Below are 17,392 nucleotides of genomic sequence, written 5' to 3' on the forward strand. Positions count from 1 at the left end.
GACTGGTGTCCTATGGAAGTGTATTTCAAATTAGTTTGTGTTTGAAGGGCAATATTTGTGTTTGTGAGGCTATGACTGCTGTGCCACACAGTTACCTAAAAACAGAGTAATAAATAGTTATCGTTACTTTTATTGTTATCATCATAGCACCGCAAAATATCGTGATAAAACTTAAAGTCCATATTTCCCACCTCTGTGTTAGTGGCTTTGTCAATTAGTTTGGGCTGCTTTGTAGTAGGAAAACGTCTGATTATCATTAAAAATTAAAGAGCATTAAAGTGCTCTTCCTGACTCTTTTCATCCTCCTTTCTCCTCACAATGTTCTCATAACTTTCTGTGAGGTAACTTTCAGGACTGTCCATCCATCCTCACACCAACAGTGAAACGTTTCCTGACCGGGTTTCTTTCAATGTTGGCCTTCGTCTGTGTAGACCTTATTTTACACACAGGTGGACTCTACTTGTCTTTAATTTTGGGGAGTTCATATTCATAGCTATGCTTCATGTCGCTCTGAAACAGGGGCGAACAGACTTTTTTCAGAATCTGAGTCAGATTTACAGGCTCAGATTATGTGCCCAAACAATCAATCAGTCAAGTTTATTTGCACAGCACATTTCAGCAACAAGGCAGTTCAAAATGCTTCACATTGTAAAAACACCACATATAAAAAGTCATATGGACATTAGATATAAATAGACCAACTTTAGAAGAAATAAAGGATTTTTTTGGTTGTATTTTCCAAAAATATCAATATCCCAAAGAAAATGTGTCCATCCATTTTGCTCCAGTTTTTTTAAAAATGTTTTTCTTTGTTTTAAAATCTAAAAATAGAAATACAATGATGTTTTTTGCAAACGTGAGGACACATTTTTTATAGATTGGTAGATATTTATGAAAGATCTTGCAACATTTGCGGCCCTAAAGTTTTATTCTGCTGGGCTGAGGGCAAAATGGCTCTTACAGAGTTTGCAGGCCCCTTGATCCGTAGCATAAAACTCAGTAAAACACATTAAAGTTTGTGTTTATTGATGTCAAAAAGTTCAAGAGGTATAAATACCTTTCATTGTATATCATGTTAGGCCACAAAGGGTCAACCCTTTAAGGCTGACCTTTGAATCATTCGAGTTCCTGTAACTATAAACATTTAAATATCTGACCTGAACATCACATACTGCCACATCAGACAATTACTGTAGTGAAAATGTATTTTGGTGAATTACTTTCTGCAATATTTGACTTATTTTGAGTTTTACTGTTACATTTACACAAATTTTTATTTACCAAGTAAAATTCAGTTAGCCTCTTGTGGAAACAGGCATGCAAGTGTTGTTCAGGGAGTAAACTGGCCAATAGTGAGTCACCATTCAGTCACTGCCAGATTGACTGGTGTGTCACTATGGTAACTTCAGACCTCCCAGTCCGCACCGCCATCCTCTCGACGGTGAAGCTGGTGCAAACTGAATCATCTATGACAAAGGAACTCCCATTTAAAGAGCACCGCTAAATACGCAGCGGATCGTCAGAACCAAAGAAAACTATTTATAATCGTGCTTGGTTTTAAGAGTTTCAGTTTAGGGAGAGTAGCTGCCGTGTTCTTGTGGATAATTTCTATCCGAGGGCTGAAAAGACGCTAACAATGTGTTGATATCTGGTGATAATTATTCTTTTTCTACAACGTTATTGAATTATCACCCTGTTTAAGGCTGTGGTGAATAAATCTTTTTGTAGAACGCCATGATTGAGCCAAACCAAAAACACTTTATGCTACATATAGCATTTAACATGGACTTTTAACCATCTGTGTAAGAGAAGCAGTAGCTGTTACTTTCAGTGGCCGCAAGGTTACTGCTGTCAAACATTAAACTCCGAGAGGGATCTATTTAAAAAGCAGCGATTCCCCTGGGTTACAGTCACCAGACATCAACATGATGTCACCAACTTGATTCTTTTTCTCTGATCAGTGCGCTGCGAATTATACTAAATCCTTTAAATAGATATTAAACCTTGGAGGCGTGTATTCTGGTCAGAGTTTGCACGCATCACAGCGGTCACCTCTGGCTTCTTAGTGACACAGTGTTGAACTTTAGCTTAGCTTCGTGCTAAATGAAGCCTCACTATTCACAGAGCCACAGTCATGTCTGCATTTACAGTCTGAATGTGACCAGTTTGATTATTTCAGTTTTTATTTAGCACAATTTAAAACTAAATATCTGCTAGCGTAGCACTGTATGGCACTGATATGAACAGTTTCAGTTTTAGTTATTTTAAATGGGTACGGTCAGCTAAAACAATTAGCATACATCTGATTATCCATTGAATGTTAGCAACCCCTTCCCCACCTGTTGCCACACCCTGCTGGACAGCTGGCTGAAAGAAGACTTTTCCCTCGCTTCATAGGTGAGACTAATTTGTCCATTTTGAAATATTTCCACAGCATCGGCACAGAAACTATCTGAACCTCCACCCATCAATCTGCTTTAAAGCTGCACTCGACATGTCCATTAAACAGCTAACAGCAACTTTACGACCCGAATACATAGCAAGACTAATTAATGAACCAACAAACCTGCTGCGCCACAATCCTGCACTGAAAAGAACAAACTGACAAAAAGAATAAGACTTATAGTTGAACAGTAAAGCTACACATAGAGGCTGTTTATCCAATTGTTTTGCATGTGCTCATGTATTAAATTATCAACATGTTATGTCAATATATGTTAACCTGTTAACTGACCGCGCCCCCTTTGTACCGCCAGTTAACAGATTAATATGAAATCATGTCATGCTTTTCTATTAATATTTGTGCAAATGCTGTGATTCTGTTGTGTTTTAATCACTGTTAATATACAGCGTAGGCCGAATGATGATCAAAGATGCTTCAAAAGAAGTTTTAATATTTATGAAACATTTATTCTATATACAAAAACACAATTAAAAAAGGGAGATTTTTATATTTGCTGGCATTAGGAACACTAGGAGTTCTATTGAAAGAGTTTGTGGTTTGTTAAACCTTTAAAACACAGGGATTCAATTATTACCAATTAATATTTCTAAAATCCTCCAATTCTAATGAGCCTCCTGTTTTATTGTCTCTTTCTAAAAATAAATTACCTTTAACTTTTACCGCTATTAAAAAAAAACTGCCTTGTCCTTGTACCGTCTATATTGGTGACTAACAAGAATGAATTCAGGAGCGCTTGACTAAATGTAATGCAATCAAGATTTAATTAGCCGTATTTGATAGCAGTTGTGTGTTTTTCCTGTTTTCCATCCTCAAACTGCAGGTCTGAATGTTCTGGCTACGAGCTTCCAGCCTGCTCTGGCGATGAAGAGTGGAGGAAGGGGGGTTTAAAATCACTTTTGCAGGGGTTTCGTAAACACCAAACTTTCTCTGTAGTCCTTCTAACACCAATATTCTGTAACCTATGAGTGCTTCTGGACACTCTGACATCAGCTATTATACCCTGCTGCCTGTGGCATGTACTTTGCCGCAGCTGAGATAGCATGCAGGTCCTCCTCTCTCACACACCCAGGGGAGATGTGCTTCCACTCAAAACCCCGCTTCTTCTCACAAGCCATTTTTTCAGAGCATTTTTAACAAATTATGCTTTTAAAAAGTAATGGAAACGAAATGGGCCATTTCGGAGAGTGGTGGGGATGTGCTCCCAGGGTGCCCTGGTCTAAATGACACCCGTGTTGGCACACCAATTTTACCACTTCAGCCAAGCATAGCTAACAACGTCTGGGTGACAGTTCAGGGTTCTTTCCTAATGTACAAGTCGAGTTTAGCTGTTTATTTTAATGCAGTCTTGCTGAAGATAAAACAGAGGAGAAATCACATACAGTGTTGGGGAAAAAATTGGTTTTTGGGCACTTAGAGATAGAAGTGGGCATTTATCGTATCATTTATCACTTATCGTAATACATTTCTCATCAGGATATGAATTCTGATGTATCATTGTCCAGTAAATTCCAATTCATTCGAATTTACTGGACTTGTTCCCCAGTAAAAACTTGTTTTACTGGGGAATGTTTTTCAGGAGCAGCATTTATGTTTGTGGTGAGTCATCAACTCTGACCTTAACTGAGGTAAGTGAAGCCTGCAGTGATTTACATGTTGCTCTGGGTTCTTTTGTGACTTCCTACATTAATCAATATTGAGTTCTTGGAGTAATTTTGGTTGGCTGCTCACTCCTGAGAAGATTTATGTTTGTTCCATGTTTTGAATTTCAAAAATGCCAATGAGTTTGTCTTCACATCTAATCTTGAATTTCTTTAGAATTGGGAATGATGTGTTGCTTTTTGTGATATTTTAGCATCATTTATGCTGAGAGACAAGTTTTATTTAGGTGCTTTCCTGATTCTACAGGTTTATTCTATATTCTGAGACTGGTTGTGCCTGGTGAAACTGAACTCTTTAAGGGTGTTTTAACACCTACTAGTACGACAGACTCAGTTCAATTGGGGACCAAAATCAGCTGATGTGGTTCCCATTCCCAATGCAAACAATTCAAACCCTTAAAATAACCTGTTCACTTCTTCTCCCGTTGTGGCGCTGCACCAAGAACTACTGAAGGAAAACATGAAAATCTCAAAAGACATGAGAGCAACTTCCTTCTTCACATGTAAACAAAACTGGGATTGTTGTAGGATTTCTCTTTTGTCTTTGGTAAAAAAAAAAACACGAGTCACTTGTCCTGCTAACGCTAGACTCTTGTTTTTGTTGTATTTTCCCAGAATGCCCTGTGCTATAGTCCACTTCCTGCTTTTGGAGCAGTACCCGGTCCACTTGCATCCACATATTCATTGGAACAACATCAGAGTTCACTTCAGTCGGATAGAGACCTGGGTTTGTAGGCGGACAAGAGTTTGCTTTTTTGGTAAGCATCAGAGTTCAATGACGCATTCACACCTTTCCAAACAAACCGGACTTTCTAGATAAATCGGAATAAAGTTCAATGTGAATGCACCCAGAGAAACATGTGGTTCATCACAGTTAAGTCATTGTTGAACAACAGGAGGTGACAGAGTATGCTTCTTTTTCAACAAGGCACCAGGTTGGTATGGATTGTTTTTTCCATGCATAAATCATTTGAAAATGTCACATTATGTGTACTGAGGTTATTTTGTCTGATATTAGAATGTGTATAATGATCTGAAACATAAAAGTGGCACAAAAGAAAGACAGAAGAATTTTGTAATGAGGGCAAACACTTTTTTCCACAGAACTGTACATAGATACAATCTCCCCTTTCCACTCTGGCTAGAAATGTCACAGTCCATCGGGCAAACCTCGAAGCGTAAAAGCAGAGACGTTGAGTGCAAGACGCGCTGTGAGTGAACACGGAGTGAAACTGAGTGAAAAGTTGTGCACTTCCAGAGCATGGATAATGCAAACATACAAATGCCTCTACCAAGCGCAGCGGCCAATTGTGTTTGTTTTGATTAAATTACTCTGAGCGTGAGTTATATCAATGACAAGAATGTGTTTGCCAAAAAAGAGAAAAAAAGTAATGCCCTGAGGAGTAAACTACAAACATAATATCACACAAATAGATGCAGGAGATTCACATGGGCATGCAGAGTGTTTACAACAATAGCTTACCCGCCCAATGAGCACCGGCTCGGGCCCTCGGTACTCCTCGATCACAAAGAACTGGTTCCAGAGCCAGCTCCTGCGGCGGCGGGGGCTCCGGCCCCACTGAGGGTCCTCGACCCGTTCAGGCCCACCCCAACTCCTTCCAGGCTGAACCTCACCGACTTCGTTGACAGAGTACGCCTCTTCCTCTGAACTTGGTCCTGGATAGTGACCATCAATTACGCCGCCATCATCCCCATTACTCAAACTGCTCCTTTTGCTACCAATATCAGTCACTTCTGTTCTAAGTTTAGACATGAAGGATGTAGCAGAAGTTTCAGGGCGGCTCAGCGTGTCCCTTTTGTCGCCCAGGTTGTTGCTGCTTAGTTGGAAGGCCAGGCTTGGCATTGGTGGTAGGTCAGCCCCGGCATCGTGGCCGTGTCTTCCCGGCTCTTTGATTCGCTCGAGTAAGACGTCTGCGGACTCCGGGTGAGGTAAGACTTGTTGCTTTTTGCTTGATGTCACTCGCAAGTCCTCATCTTCTTCTGAAAGGCCGGTGGCCTGCGGGACGCCGCAGCCTTCCCCCCGACAGAGGAAGAGGAAGAGGAGCGCCACGTGCGGCGCCGCAGCGAGACGTTCACGGATCATGACAGCTTTACTACAGTTGCTTCTTCCTGACTTCTCTGCCTCGCCTCTCCTCAGAGCGCGCCGCCTTCATCTCGGAGATTTTCCTCGCACATTTCCATGCGGCGCACATACTTGCCCAGGATCACCTAAGAGAGGAGACATAATTAGCGCGATGTGGAACACGTTCATTAATATGGCTCGCAAGTGCTTCGAGACACACGGAAGGAGGAAAAAAAAGACGAATAAAAGTTGACATCTTACTCATTATCTAACGCAGAGGGTGGTGTGGAGAGAGGGGGGTGGTATTTTAAGACAAATTTCTACATGAATGTTTCTCTGCTGTTTGTTGAGCAGCTTTGTTTGCTCATCTGAGCACTCTGCCAGCTGCAGTAAAAATAGCAGTGCTTTTCTTCTAGAGTGGTGCAATAAGAACGTATCCCCCCCCCACTCTTACGAACAAGAAAAAAGGGGAAGAGCTACTTCGTGCTGTCGCAGGTGGATCTCGCTCTTGATCTCAACGGCAGACAAGAGAGATAAGTGTGAGGACTTTGAATTTTTCAATTAATTTAGAGCCCAAGGGCCCAGCGAAGAGGTGGAGCTCAGGTACTTTACTGCACCTTGTCACACACAATTGCCTGGACAGGAATTGATTCATACCGTCCCCAAAGACGGCCCCCCACATGCTACAATGCCCAACAGACGAAGAAGTTCCCCCTTCAGAGATTAATTAGGCTCATAAATAATATAATCGATGACTTGCTCTTATTTCCCAAAAGTTTAATGATCTCAGTTTCATTTGCATACGAGTCAGATACGAGCGGGCCATTGATCTGTGAAAGCTTGATGCAGTGGAAGGTGTCAGTAACTAGACTCAGTTGAAAATGCATGATTGCACTTTCTCTCTCCCCCTACCCCATTTTGTTCCACGTGCATCCATCACTCTGCCTTACTTTTTCCTGGCATGAACAGAATAATTCTGGCGTCTGCTTTCACCTTTGTGCACACATGGAAGCGTGCGCTATAATTTCCACACAGCTGAAGCATATGAGTCATATATATACACATAGGCACGTTGTTTCCATTGTTTTCTTTGCATGGCTGTGGTTCTTTTCTCTACAAAGTCAACATCAACTCTTCTTCACAGGATTGTATTACTCAGTCACATCGTGGGTTTCTTTGTGTTTTGTCAGTTTGATGTGCTGCGATGTTCAGGAGTAATTTTGGATGGCCACACTCTCCGGGGATGCTTCGTCTGGTTAATCTCTTGAATTTCTTGAGAATGGCACACGATCTGTTGCTTTTGGCGTCACTTGATGCTGTAAAACAGAATCACTTCCAGGGCTGTCAGAAATATCTTTGTAACCCAATCCAGACTGTTTCTCATGTGTGGTTAAATATTTTAGCTCAGGCGTGATATCGAGCTTTTTCAGCATACTTCCTGCTGCCAGACAGGTCCTATTCTTGACTTTCCAGACCTCAGGTTGAAAGGTGTGACTATATAGTGAAATTGAACCAAGCATTTCATAAAAGTAGAATATTTATAAGTTAATTCAAGATTTAAAGGGTGGGCAGTACTTTATGTAGGACCAGGTTGCTTTTTATTGCTTCATTTCTTTCACGAATGGCTAATCATTTGAAAGACCAGTTTTTGTATTCATTTGGGTTATTTCTGTTGACTATAACATGACAAATACTTTCCCACAACACGGCAGCAACAAAGACTGACATAGGACAAAACATAGTTCCTCTCATGTCCAGATAAGCATGTGCTTTGATTCACTTAAAGGCCGAGCGTCCCTGTACGAGTGTAGCAGCCTTTGATAGTACAGCATAATGAGAACCATAACACGGTCCGATTTATCCACACTGATATTCTCCATACTAAACGAAGGACACGTAGAAATGAAACATGCTTTTTGTTCCCTCTTCCTCCCTTTCTCCAGATACTGACCCACTTGAAACAAGTAGGCATTTGATCATGAGGCATATAAAGTAATTTCCGCCCTTCTTGCTTTGAATTCTCTCTAAAGGAAACCCACCTTCCAGTTCCTCTTTTTTTTTGTACATCTCATTTCATTACGCACACCAATTACACAAGCAGTCCATATGTAATGCCTGATGTTCTACATCTGTTTGCCAGCATCTTAAAAAATAATTTGCAAAAAAATAAAAAACGCTGAAAAATCCAAGAAGTGGCTCCTCCAAAATACTTTTGTCTTCCCCAGCTATTGTGCATTAGCAGAGACTGAGCTCGCGGCGTACGTTCCTCTCTGCCAGCTTTACTCCAAAGCCCACGTTGCCAGCAGTACATGTCATTCAACGTTGTTTGAAGTCTTTAGAGATGTGTGTGTGTGTCTAGTGTAAGGCAAGGAAAGAGGATGAAAGCGCGAGGACGATTTGCTGTTGCTGGCTCGGAATGGAATGATGAGTGGTGACATAGCTCCAAATTGCAAATCGCTGTTTCAGTCTCACTTCCACTCTGCATTGAGTCGCTTCACTGCAACAAGGCTATTTCATTTTTATTAAAAATAGCCTGTGCATGTCAGGCCTTTTACATAGGGTGGGGGGGGGAAGAAAAAGGGGAAATGGCAGGCATGGAGGGAGCAAAGGAGGCGAGTGGTGGTGAAAGTACTTTGGAATGGGGGTAGGAGTGTGTTGGGGGGGTCAAGCTCTGCTCCATTTGCACATCTCCTGCTTTTTTTATTTATTTTTCCTCCAGCCTCTACCATTCGTCTTAATGCCCTCAGTCCTCTCATCCATCCCCACAGTCTCTTCCCTTCTCAGTGCACACGGGCAAATCTCTTAAGTCCATCCAAATCAGACGGGTGAAGAGAGCCACACTGTACTCAGCACATCAGTCTCCTCATTATTGTCAAGGTTTGACACTCAGACAGCTTAAGTGATACAACAGCAAACTCATTGTGCTGACGAAGTGTTCAGTCGTGTACTTTATTTGTCAAATAAAACCGCCTCCACACCTAAAAGGATGATATACCTACAGCGCTTTGCACTTGATCCCCGAACATTAGATTCGCAAACTTCAATGTATTTTATTGGGTTTCTCATGTGATAAATCAATTCAACGCAGTAATACGGAGTACATTTGGGGTGGAAGGAAAATGATAAATGGCTTTTTTCTCTCTCTTTTTATACAAATAAAAATGTAAAAAGTGTAATTTCTTTTTTTGTGTGTGTTTTCACCTTCCCTTCAGTCTGACGCCCCTACATAAAATCCAGCTCAATCAACTGAGTTCAGAAGTACCTAATTAGTAAATCGTCCAACTGTGTGTAGAATAAATCTAGCTGTTCTCTGAAAGCCTCAGAGGTTTTGTTAGTGAACACAAGTACAAAGAAACTACAACCTGAAGAACGAGGAACGAAGCAGACAAATCAGGGAGAATTTTAAAGCGAGGCTTTGTTCTAAGTAAACACGGAGCTTTGAACGTCTTGCGGAGAGTTGATCAATCCATCGTCCAGGAGTGGAAAAGAGTATGACGCAACTGCAACCCTACCAGGACAAGGTTGTCCACCTAAACCAGCAAGCCGGGATAGGAGAGCGTCAATCAGAGGAGCAGCCAAGAGGCCTGTCACAACTCAAGAGGTGCGCCAACAATCCCCCAACTCAGTCCACGCGACGACTATTTTTACAACTCTCAAATCCAGTTTTTATGGAGGAGTGGCAAGAAGAACTCCATAGCTTGAAGAAAAACATTTGCAGTTTGCAAATAAGCTGTATGGAGCTCATCAGAGTAAGGTGCTCTGCTCATATTAGACTAAAATTAAACTTTTTGACCTACAAGCAAAGTATGTGTGGAGGAACGTTAACTCTGGAGTTTTAGTACAACGTCCTTATAGTGAAGCATGGTGGTGGCAGCACAGAACATATTTACAGAAAAAAAAGGTTTCATCTTGAGTGCAAAATGTGAATATTCTGGTTCAGTTTGGGCTTAATTACTGCTCTTTCATCAGATGGCCTTTTTAGAGACTGCATACGCCTGTTATCGGTTAATCGATTACTAAATTAGTTGATTAATCGTTTCAGACCTATGCAAGAATGGAAAAGTCAATGTCCAGATGTACAATTTGAAAACATATATAGATGCTATCTGTCCAATCTGACTGCTCTTGAACTATTTTGAAGAATCTATATGAAGGATGAAAGAGACAAAACCTAGACGACCTACACCAACAATTGCAACAATAGGTGGTCCTATAAGCATTGAGGGGGGTCAGAATACTTCTTCTGCATCCCACACTTTTCAGATTTTTATTTGAAGAAAATGTTTAAGCATATTTATGATTCCAACTGCTTTGCACTCAGGTGCCATTTTGAGTTGATCTAGCACATAAAATCCCAACAGAATTCATAAAAGTTTGTAGTCATAATGTGGCAAAATTTGGAAAAGTTAAGGGTTTTTTTATAAACAGTAAAACAAAGGACATTAAATATCCTACAGCACACGATGCCTCACTGCAGCCTCTCTTTGCTCTGGGTTACACACCAAAGCCCCCTGACACACACACACCCACACACGCACGAAAACAAACACGCAGTCACTTGTGAACCATTATTAGCATCTTGATACAATAAACAGCCCCCGGAGCGCGACCTTGTCTTGTTAGAGCAAACCGGGAAAATGACCTACTTGATGCATGTTAATGTGATTAAACACACTTGGGCTAACTATTATAATGAACGCGACGTCCTAAAAACACAGCTGTCGGCAGATAGCCGGCGTCCACGCGCTCACTGAGGCAGCAGCAGCGTTTTTTGGAGGAAAGTGAGCGTCTCCGCACGCGGCAGGTGAGAGAACCGCGCGTGCACGGCGGGCAAGCTCTCGCGCTTACATACACACAAACATTACCAATGAATAAATAAATGAATAATGAAATCGAGCCGTCTGTCAGACGCTGGCGCTCAGTTCACTGAACCAAAAATAATAGTTTGCGTCCTCTCAACAACCCCTCACCCAGCCGCCTGAAATTTCACCTAAACAGTTCGCACATGTTCGTGGAAACAAACGCTGCATCTGTGCTCCAATTCAAACTGACAGTCAAACACTTGTAAACCGCCTCCTGGTTTAGATGGGAGCCCCCGCAGATAAAACAAGCGAGCGATAAACTAGACGAGCGACTGCTGGAAACTTGCCACCTCGCTGTGAAGATTTCTGGGTTTTTTTTCTTTTTTTTTTTTAAAAAGAAGTGATTCATTAGGGTAAGGGAGAGCTTACCGTGTGTTCCGCGGCGGAGTTCCTGCGGTTTAACGCAGCTGAAATGAGTCCAGCGAAGGTGGGGGGTGGGGAGGGGGAATGATGCTGAGGTTCATGCGAGCTCAACGTGAAGTCTGTCCACTTAGCCCAGTCTCCCTCACGCTCCGTCTATCCCTCGCTTCCTCCCTCGCTGTGCGTTTCTACCCCTTTCTCTCTTCCCCGCTCTCCATTAGTTTGTAACTGCCACAGAAAAAGAGCCGTAGTTACACTAAAAGCCTTCTATTTTTGACAGATGTGACCACTGAATAACACAGACAGGATCAACTGTCTCTCGACACCCATAAATATCCGTTTTAATTGGTTGCAGGTTTCATTTTTTTTTATCTGATAACACTTATAAGGTCTTCATCACCGTAACCTGTTTGTGAATCAGATATATAAGGCAGCAGTGAGGATCTTGTCCTCAAAGTTGATGTGATAGATGGAGGGAAAATGGGCTAGCAGAAGGATTTGAGTGAGTCAGACAATGTCTAAATTGTGATAGACATCCCGTTCAAAGCACCAGCCGTAACTCTTGTGGGATGTTCCAGCTCCGCAGCAGTCAGGGTCCATCAAAAGCAACTTGAGGAAGCCTGACCCGGATTAGCTTCTGTTCCGTAGTTCAAATTGCTGGGAAAGAAGCTGGTTCTCATAGAAAAGTGTCAGAACGGAGAGTGGCTATTGTATTTTGACAGACCTGTCAGGATGTCACTGCTAACCATTGGACCAGCAGCAATGGAAGAAGTTTTTCTTCTGCTTTTACCTGCCAAACACATGGCACCAGGATACACACTATGAGGAAAAAGGCAAGCTGGCAGAGGCAATGTTTGGGAAACACCGTGTCTGTCCTTCTCTTTGCCTCAACACATATCATCTAAGCATTGCTGCCGACTGCGTGCAGTATTCCCAGGAACAGTATTCCCTGAATTTCATAGGTCCTTTCAGAAGGAAAATGTTTCCTGCAGCAAAAATACATTTCAGGAATTGTTTAAGCAGGACAACAATGAGGATGTGTTGTCAACTTGCCCTCCAGATTTCCCAGAATTCAAACCAATTGATCTTCGGTTAACCAGCAAGGTTAACCAGTGCGATTCCTAAAGGTCCCAACTCACAAGTTATGGGACTTCATGGATTTGCTGATACCTTCAACAAGTTTCTACAAGAGTCCAAACAAGTTTTGAAGGTACTCTTCTTTTTTGGCAACAGAGTGGGAGCAGGGAGCTGTTTGGCCCGATTGGTGTATGTTTTCTTTAATGTTCTTCTGTGTCTTATAATCCACTAGAGCGCAACCCGTGCACAAAATCATAATCAGAAACTTTGCACTTCTATTTCTACCCCTCTCAAGCGTCGCCAGAAAATTGGCACTTAGTTCTACATTTAAGGGCACCATACGACAAACAGCTTTCTGAATTTGCTTAAAAGATGTCATCTGCTTGACTCTAATTATCCCCCTTGTCAAGCTTTTGTGCTGCATCCTATTTTAGGAGTGGACACTTCAGTATCGCCGTGACTCAGGAACAGACGGGGAAGATTGTCAGCACAATTGGCTGTATATTCTTGTGGCAATAATATCTGGTGCCCACACCGATTTATTTCATCTAAATGATTCATTTAGTTAATCTTAGCACAGATAAAGATAAATTACACCCTCTTTCAAATTTAAAGGCTTAAACTTGATCTTTACCAGATTCTAAAAATTACCAAGCTATCAAATTTATCAAAATTGCCCAAAAGATACTATCATGTTATTATTTATGAAGTAAACATTTGAAACCCAAACTGTAAAAAGCTAAATACACGCCAGTACCCCGTAGACACATTTAGCTGTTATAACTTGAAGTAGCCGTTTCCTCAAGGGCTATTTGCTCCTACGTTAATTTGAGGATTTTTGAGTCACTCTATTGCAACATAGCTTCGGTGTGAATTTCACAATTTTCAGCTGTGAATAATCTCACTGTAGAAATCTGGGATTGTAGGAGAATTACCTTTTTAACCCTTCCCAGATTTATGGGCAGCAACCGTTGCTTCTCTAAATTCATAGCCAACATCTTTCCTTCTGGGCGCTGTGTTAAATAAACCACACCTGTATGCTTTTACAGACCTAATCACACTGATGATTATCAGCTTTTCAATTGCATTTCATCTGCAGCTTATGTCTGCCAACATATTGGATTGCTTCATGTTTAATCAATAATGAAATATTTGTGTTTTTATCATGAAGAAACATTTGGGTACCAATGAAAAGGCCTCGGAGCAGCACTACTTAAGAATGCTGTACCTTTAGAAAGTGCAGTCTCGACCAGTCAAGACTGATTGAGTCATTGCGGTAACTGGGAAACTAGAGATCCTCAAAGGAAGTTACAAAGAGATAGCATAACCCTAAGGGCACTTGTCAGATCTCTTGTACCCAGCAGTGTGCAGAGGTTTATTAATGCCAAGTACAGAGCAGGCACAAAGTGAAGTCAAGGAGCAGTAGGGAGGGTTTGAGAGTGGACTGCGCAAAACATGTTCAGAGCTCATCCCTCCGTTTTTGTTGGAAGAGTTCAGCTGCTCATTTGATTTTTTTAACCTAAGTGTTCTTTTTCTCAGTCTTTAAATGAGTCTTTCCCTACCAGCTTTCAAGTCTGAGCCATCTGTTTTGTTGCTATGCCTTCCAAACGTATCCATACCCCTTGAGCTTATTCCTATTTTGCTCTATTATGCTCTATGGATCGCATTAAGGCTCTCTGAATCGTAACATTCTCAGTGTTGGCTGGATGTAAAGTGTCTGCGAACATCAGATTTCAAATCTTGCCACAAATTATCATTCAGACTGAGGTTTAGCTGTTCACAGGTGGCTGTCGTCCCTAACCCTGCCAGAATCAGGTGTCCGCTCTAGATTTACCTAAATCTTTTTGTTATTTGATTTTCTTTTATATTTCGGTAAATAAATGTAACTGCTCCGTCTTGCCTTCAGATGGCATTTGTTGCGAATTGGAGCTAAATGAACTAAAATCTTTCTTATCCTGCTCTATAAAAACACTCCCACAGCATGATGTTCACCACCCTGTGTTACAGTTTGGATTATATTGTCAGGGTACTTAGCAGTGTGTGTTTTCTGCCACATACTGTATATTATACTTTGTATGCAGGCCAAAAGGTGGCATATGGGCCTCATCTGACCAGAGCACCTTCTTTCACTTTTGCTGCATCCCCTTGGAAAACCGCAAACAAGACTTCTTAAGGTTTTTCTCAAAAAAAGGCCAAATTTTGTGCAATACAGAATGAATAGTTGCTGAGGTTTGTGCTTGTAATGTGACAAAACATGAAACATTCAAAGGACGTGAATGCTGTTGCAAGCCACTGTATTCCTTTTGTTTTGTTTTTTTTGCTTGTTTTTTTTTTTTTTTGCTTGTGCTCAATAATCCCTCCATTATTGGTCTTCCAATGGTGGTCATCATAGATCAGATGGGTGAATAATGCTTCTCCTTCTCACTCTCACAGGCGCAGTCGATCAGACATTGGTTGGAGAGGACATCTCTGCTCATGCTGCTGTCAGGCATCCTTGCGTGTGATTTATTTTACACTGTTAATAGCATATAGACACGCTGACTGCACACATATGGATGTGTTCACCATTTAAATTTTTGTCACACACAATAAATCAAAATACTTATGAATTAGCTCATCACATCTTCATGGGAAAACAGATTTCCAAGCAACGCTTGCCCACGTACCATAAAACACCTCCCATGTGGGAACCTCTAGGCAAGTGTTTTCACTAGAAATTCAAGAAGATGTGGTTTCACGATGGGATTAACCACCCAATTTCTTTCCCCGTCTTTCCGCAGAGTCATTGTCATTTGAATAATAACTTGTATTTATGAGCACGGCTCTCACACAAAACGAACAGGCGAGTTCAGCCAAATCTCATTTATTCATTAATTTATTGACGCGTCAACGAAAATTCAGTGCCTACTGTTCCGACAGTAGGCACAAATCAGTTTTCTGATGCTGCTCTTTTATTGCTGGAGTTAATGTGTTTCCCCACACACAACAATACATCACGAGCCTCAACTTGAGGTCCTCACACTACTCATTGTCTGCTTCTCTCTCTTGTTTATGTGATTAAAGCACATTAAGAGGTAGGTGGTAATTATCCCAGATGAAATGATTTATAATCCTTTAACATCTACATCAAAATGGCAGCCAGCAGCGCTCAACGCTGTAAGAGCACTTTTATCATCACTGCAAACAAAACATCAGCTGTTTATTAAATGGAATGATATGCATGCCCAAATCTTCGGAGAGATAGCCTGGAGGATGCAACTGCCTGTCTTGTTCATTAATTTAGTATTTCCTCCAAAGATACAGCCTTGTTTCTCCAAAATACAGCTCGGTGTTTGCTTTTCTTTTTCCACTGATGTTTCCTTTTGTTTGCTTCTCGTCTTTACCCTGACAAAGCCGTGCCTCGTCTCTCTCGCTCAAGTCTTCGTCTCTCTTTTTCTCTGTAATACTCCTCTTTCAAGTCCTCGCGCGTCCTACGAGTCCATCCTTTTGAAGTGACGTGATAGACGTCCACGAAGTTCCCAGAGTACGCATCCCTGTGGGTGGCCCTGTACACAGCTTCCCTTGCTATTGATGTGGCCTCTTCCACGGTCAGGCCCCACCGAACCCCTTGGTCTAAGATAGAGTAGGCGTAGGGTGATCCTGAGCCAACAGAAAAGAGCGATCCCTCCAGGCGAGTGCCATCGCTGCATACATAAAACAGACTGGGACCAGAGAAACTTATTTTTCTCCTGGAACACTGCTGCTTTGTGAAAGAAGAGCTTTGAGTCTTGGAAACAGAGACCTTTTCACCAGGGGCACCCGCAGTCTTTTCCAGGTGAGCCTTTGTAGTCTCTCTGCTTTCACCATGATCCGTCTCTGAGCCTCCATGGTCACGACATTCATCATCCGGCTCTCCTCCGTCCCACCCACACAGCGTTGCAGCCACGCAGAGCTCAGTCCCCTTGAAAGGGTGCAGCATGTGTGAAAGCAGCTTGGCAGCCCCCCTCGTGGACAAACGCCGTCCGTAGCGAAGCTGGTAGAGACGCAGCTCTCTGGAGAGGATCCGTTTCCAAAGCGCGCAGTCGGCCGAGGTTCCCGAAGTGGTGCCCACCAGGTGGCTGTGAATGGGCAGGATCTTCTGGGAGGCCGGGCACGCCACGAGGCCCGAGCAGCTGGAGCGAGTGTCTGCCGCAGCCAGGACGCCACCCTGGAACATGAAAGCTAGGGTGGTGGTCCCATGAGCCATGGGGAAGGGAAGCGGCACGGCTTGAGAGGAAGTGAAAGGAATTCTTTCAGGCAAAGAGAATGGTATTGGGAGCGTTTCTGGAGATGGGATTCCACTTGAGCTCTGCATTGTGCTGATTTGCCCAAACTGTATCGGGCTTTCATCCAGATAACCCACTTCTGGAATATAAAAATGGAATAGGCTTGTGCTATTGCTCAAGGCCACACCAGTTGCATAGCTACAAGATTTCCTTTTTCCAGTTGCTGTTACATTTCTTGCAGTGCCTACACTTTCCTGAAAGATATCTCCAAAATTGCACAAGTCCTGCAAAGCCATTGAATAAAAACTTTCAAAGTTTTGAAAGTCTTGAAAATGCTCTTCTAAAATAACTTGCGAGAGCTTTGAAGCCCTCAGTCAAATGTCAGCCGTCTAATAGAGACTGTACATCTGAAGCCCGCGGCGATGCTTGCAGTAATCATCGTTTATATAGACAAGAAGGTCGGGCTCATGTTTCTGTGTGGTCACTCAAACAACCCATCCGCATCATTACCAATGTTTCATTCTCTTTGAAACACATAAAGTCAATAGCCCATGGGTAATTAATTTTGGCTGTGATATCAGGTTGTTTTTCACATCAGATTGCTTCAAAGTCTTGTGTGGGCGTAGGCCAGAGAGAGCGTGGGG

The 17,392-nt window shown here is 42.2% G+C and overlaps 2 protein-coding genes across 3 annotated transcripts in view; both read right to left on the reverse strand.

Annotated features, from left to right (window-relative positions):
- The window catches only part of cdh24a (cadherin 24, type 2a), a 42,488-nt gene extending 30,839 nt beyond the window's left edge, over positions 1-11,649 (reverse strand). Inside the window, exons 1-2 of one of the 2 annotated variants that reach the window (XM_008407543.2) lie at positions 11,437-11,649; positions 5,606-6,351 (exon numbers count right to left, since the gene is read on the reverse strand). In XM_008407543.2, the coding sequence (XP_008405765.1) occupies positions 5,606-6,226 (621 nt within the window). In that variant the 5' untranslated portion in view covers positions 6,227-6,351; positions 11,437-11,649. Of the gene's footprint in view, positions 1-5,605; positions 6,352-6,466; positions 6,524-11,436 lie in introns of those variants that run through there. The other variant, XM_008407544.2, reaches the window with a different exon arrangement.
- Positions 11,650-15,465: 3,816 nt separating this feature from the next.
- psmb11b (proteasome 20S subunit beta 11b) lies at positions 15,466-17,158 on the reverse strand. Its single transcript, XM_008407542.2, has one exon. It carries the CDS (start codon positions 17,042-17,044, stop codon positions 15,884-15,886), a length of 1,161 nt encoding a protein of 386 aa, XP_008405764.1. The 5' UTR covers positions 17,045-17,158; the 3' UTR covers positions 15,466-15,883.
- Positions 17,159-17,392: the final 234 nt, after the last annotated feature.

The sequence above is a fragment of the Poecilia reticulata genome, linkage group LG4 (assembly GCF_000633615.1).
Source record: "Poecilia reticulata strain Guanapo linkage group LG4, Guppy_female_1.0+MT, whole genome shotgun sequence".
NCBI lineage: Eukaryota > Metazoa > Chordata > Actinopteri > Cyprinodontiformes > Poeciliidae > Poecilia > Poecilia reticulata.

Coding starts and splice junctions, on each gene's coding strand:
- psmb11b (XM_008407542.2), bottom strand. CDS start 17,044: ATGGCTTTGCAGGACTTGTGCAATTTTGGAGATATCTTTCAGGAAAGT.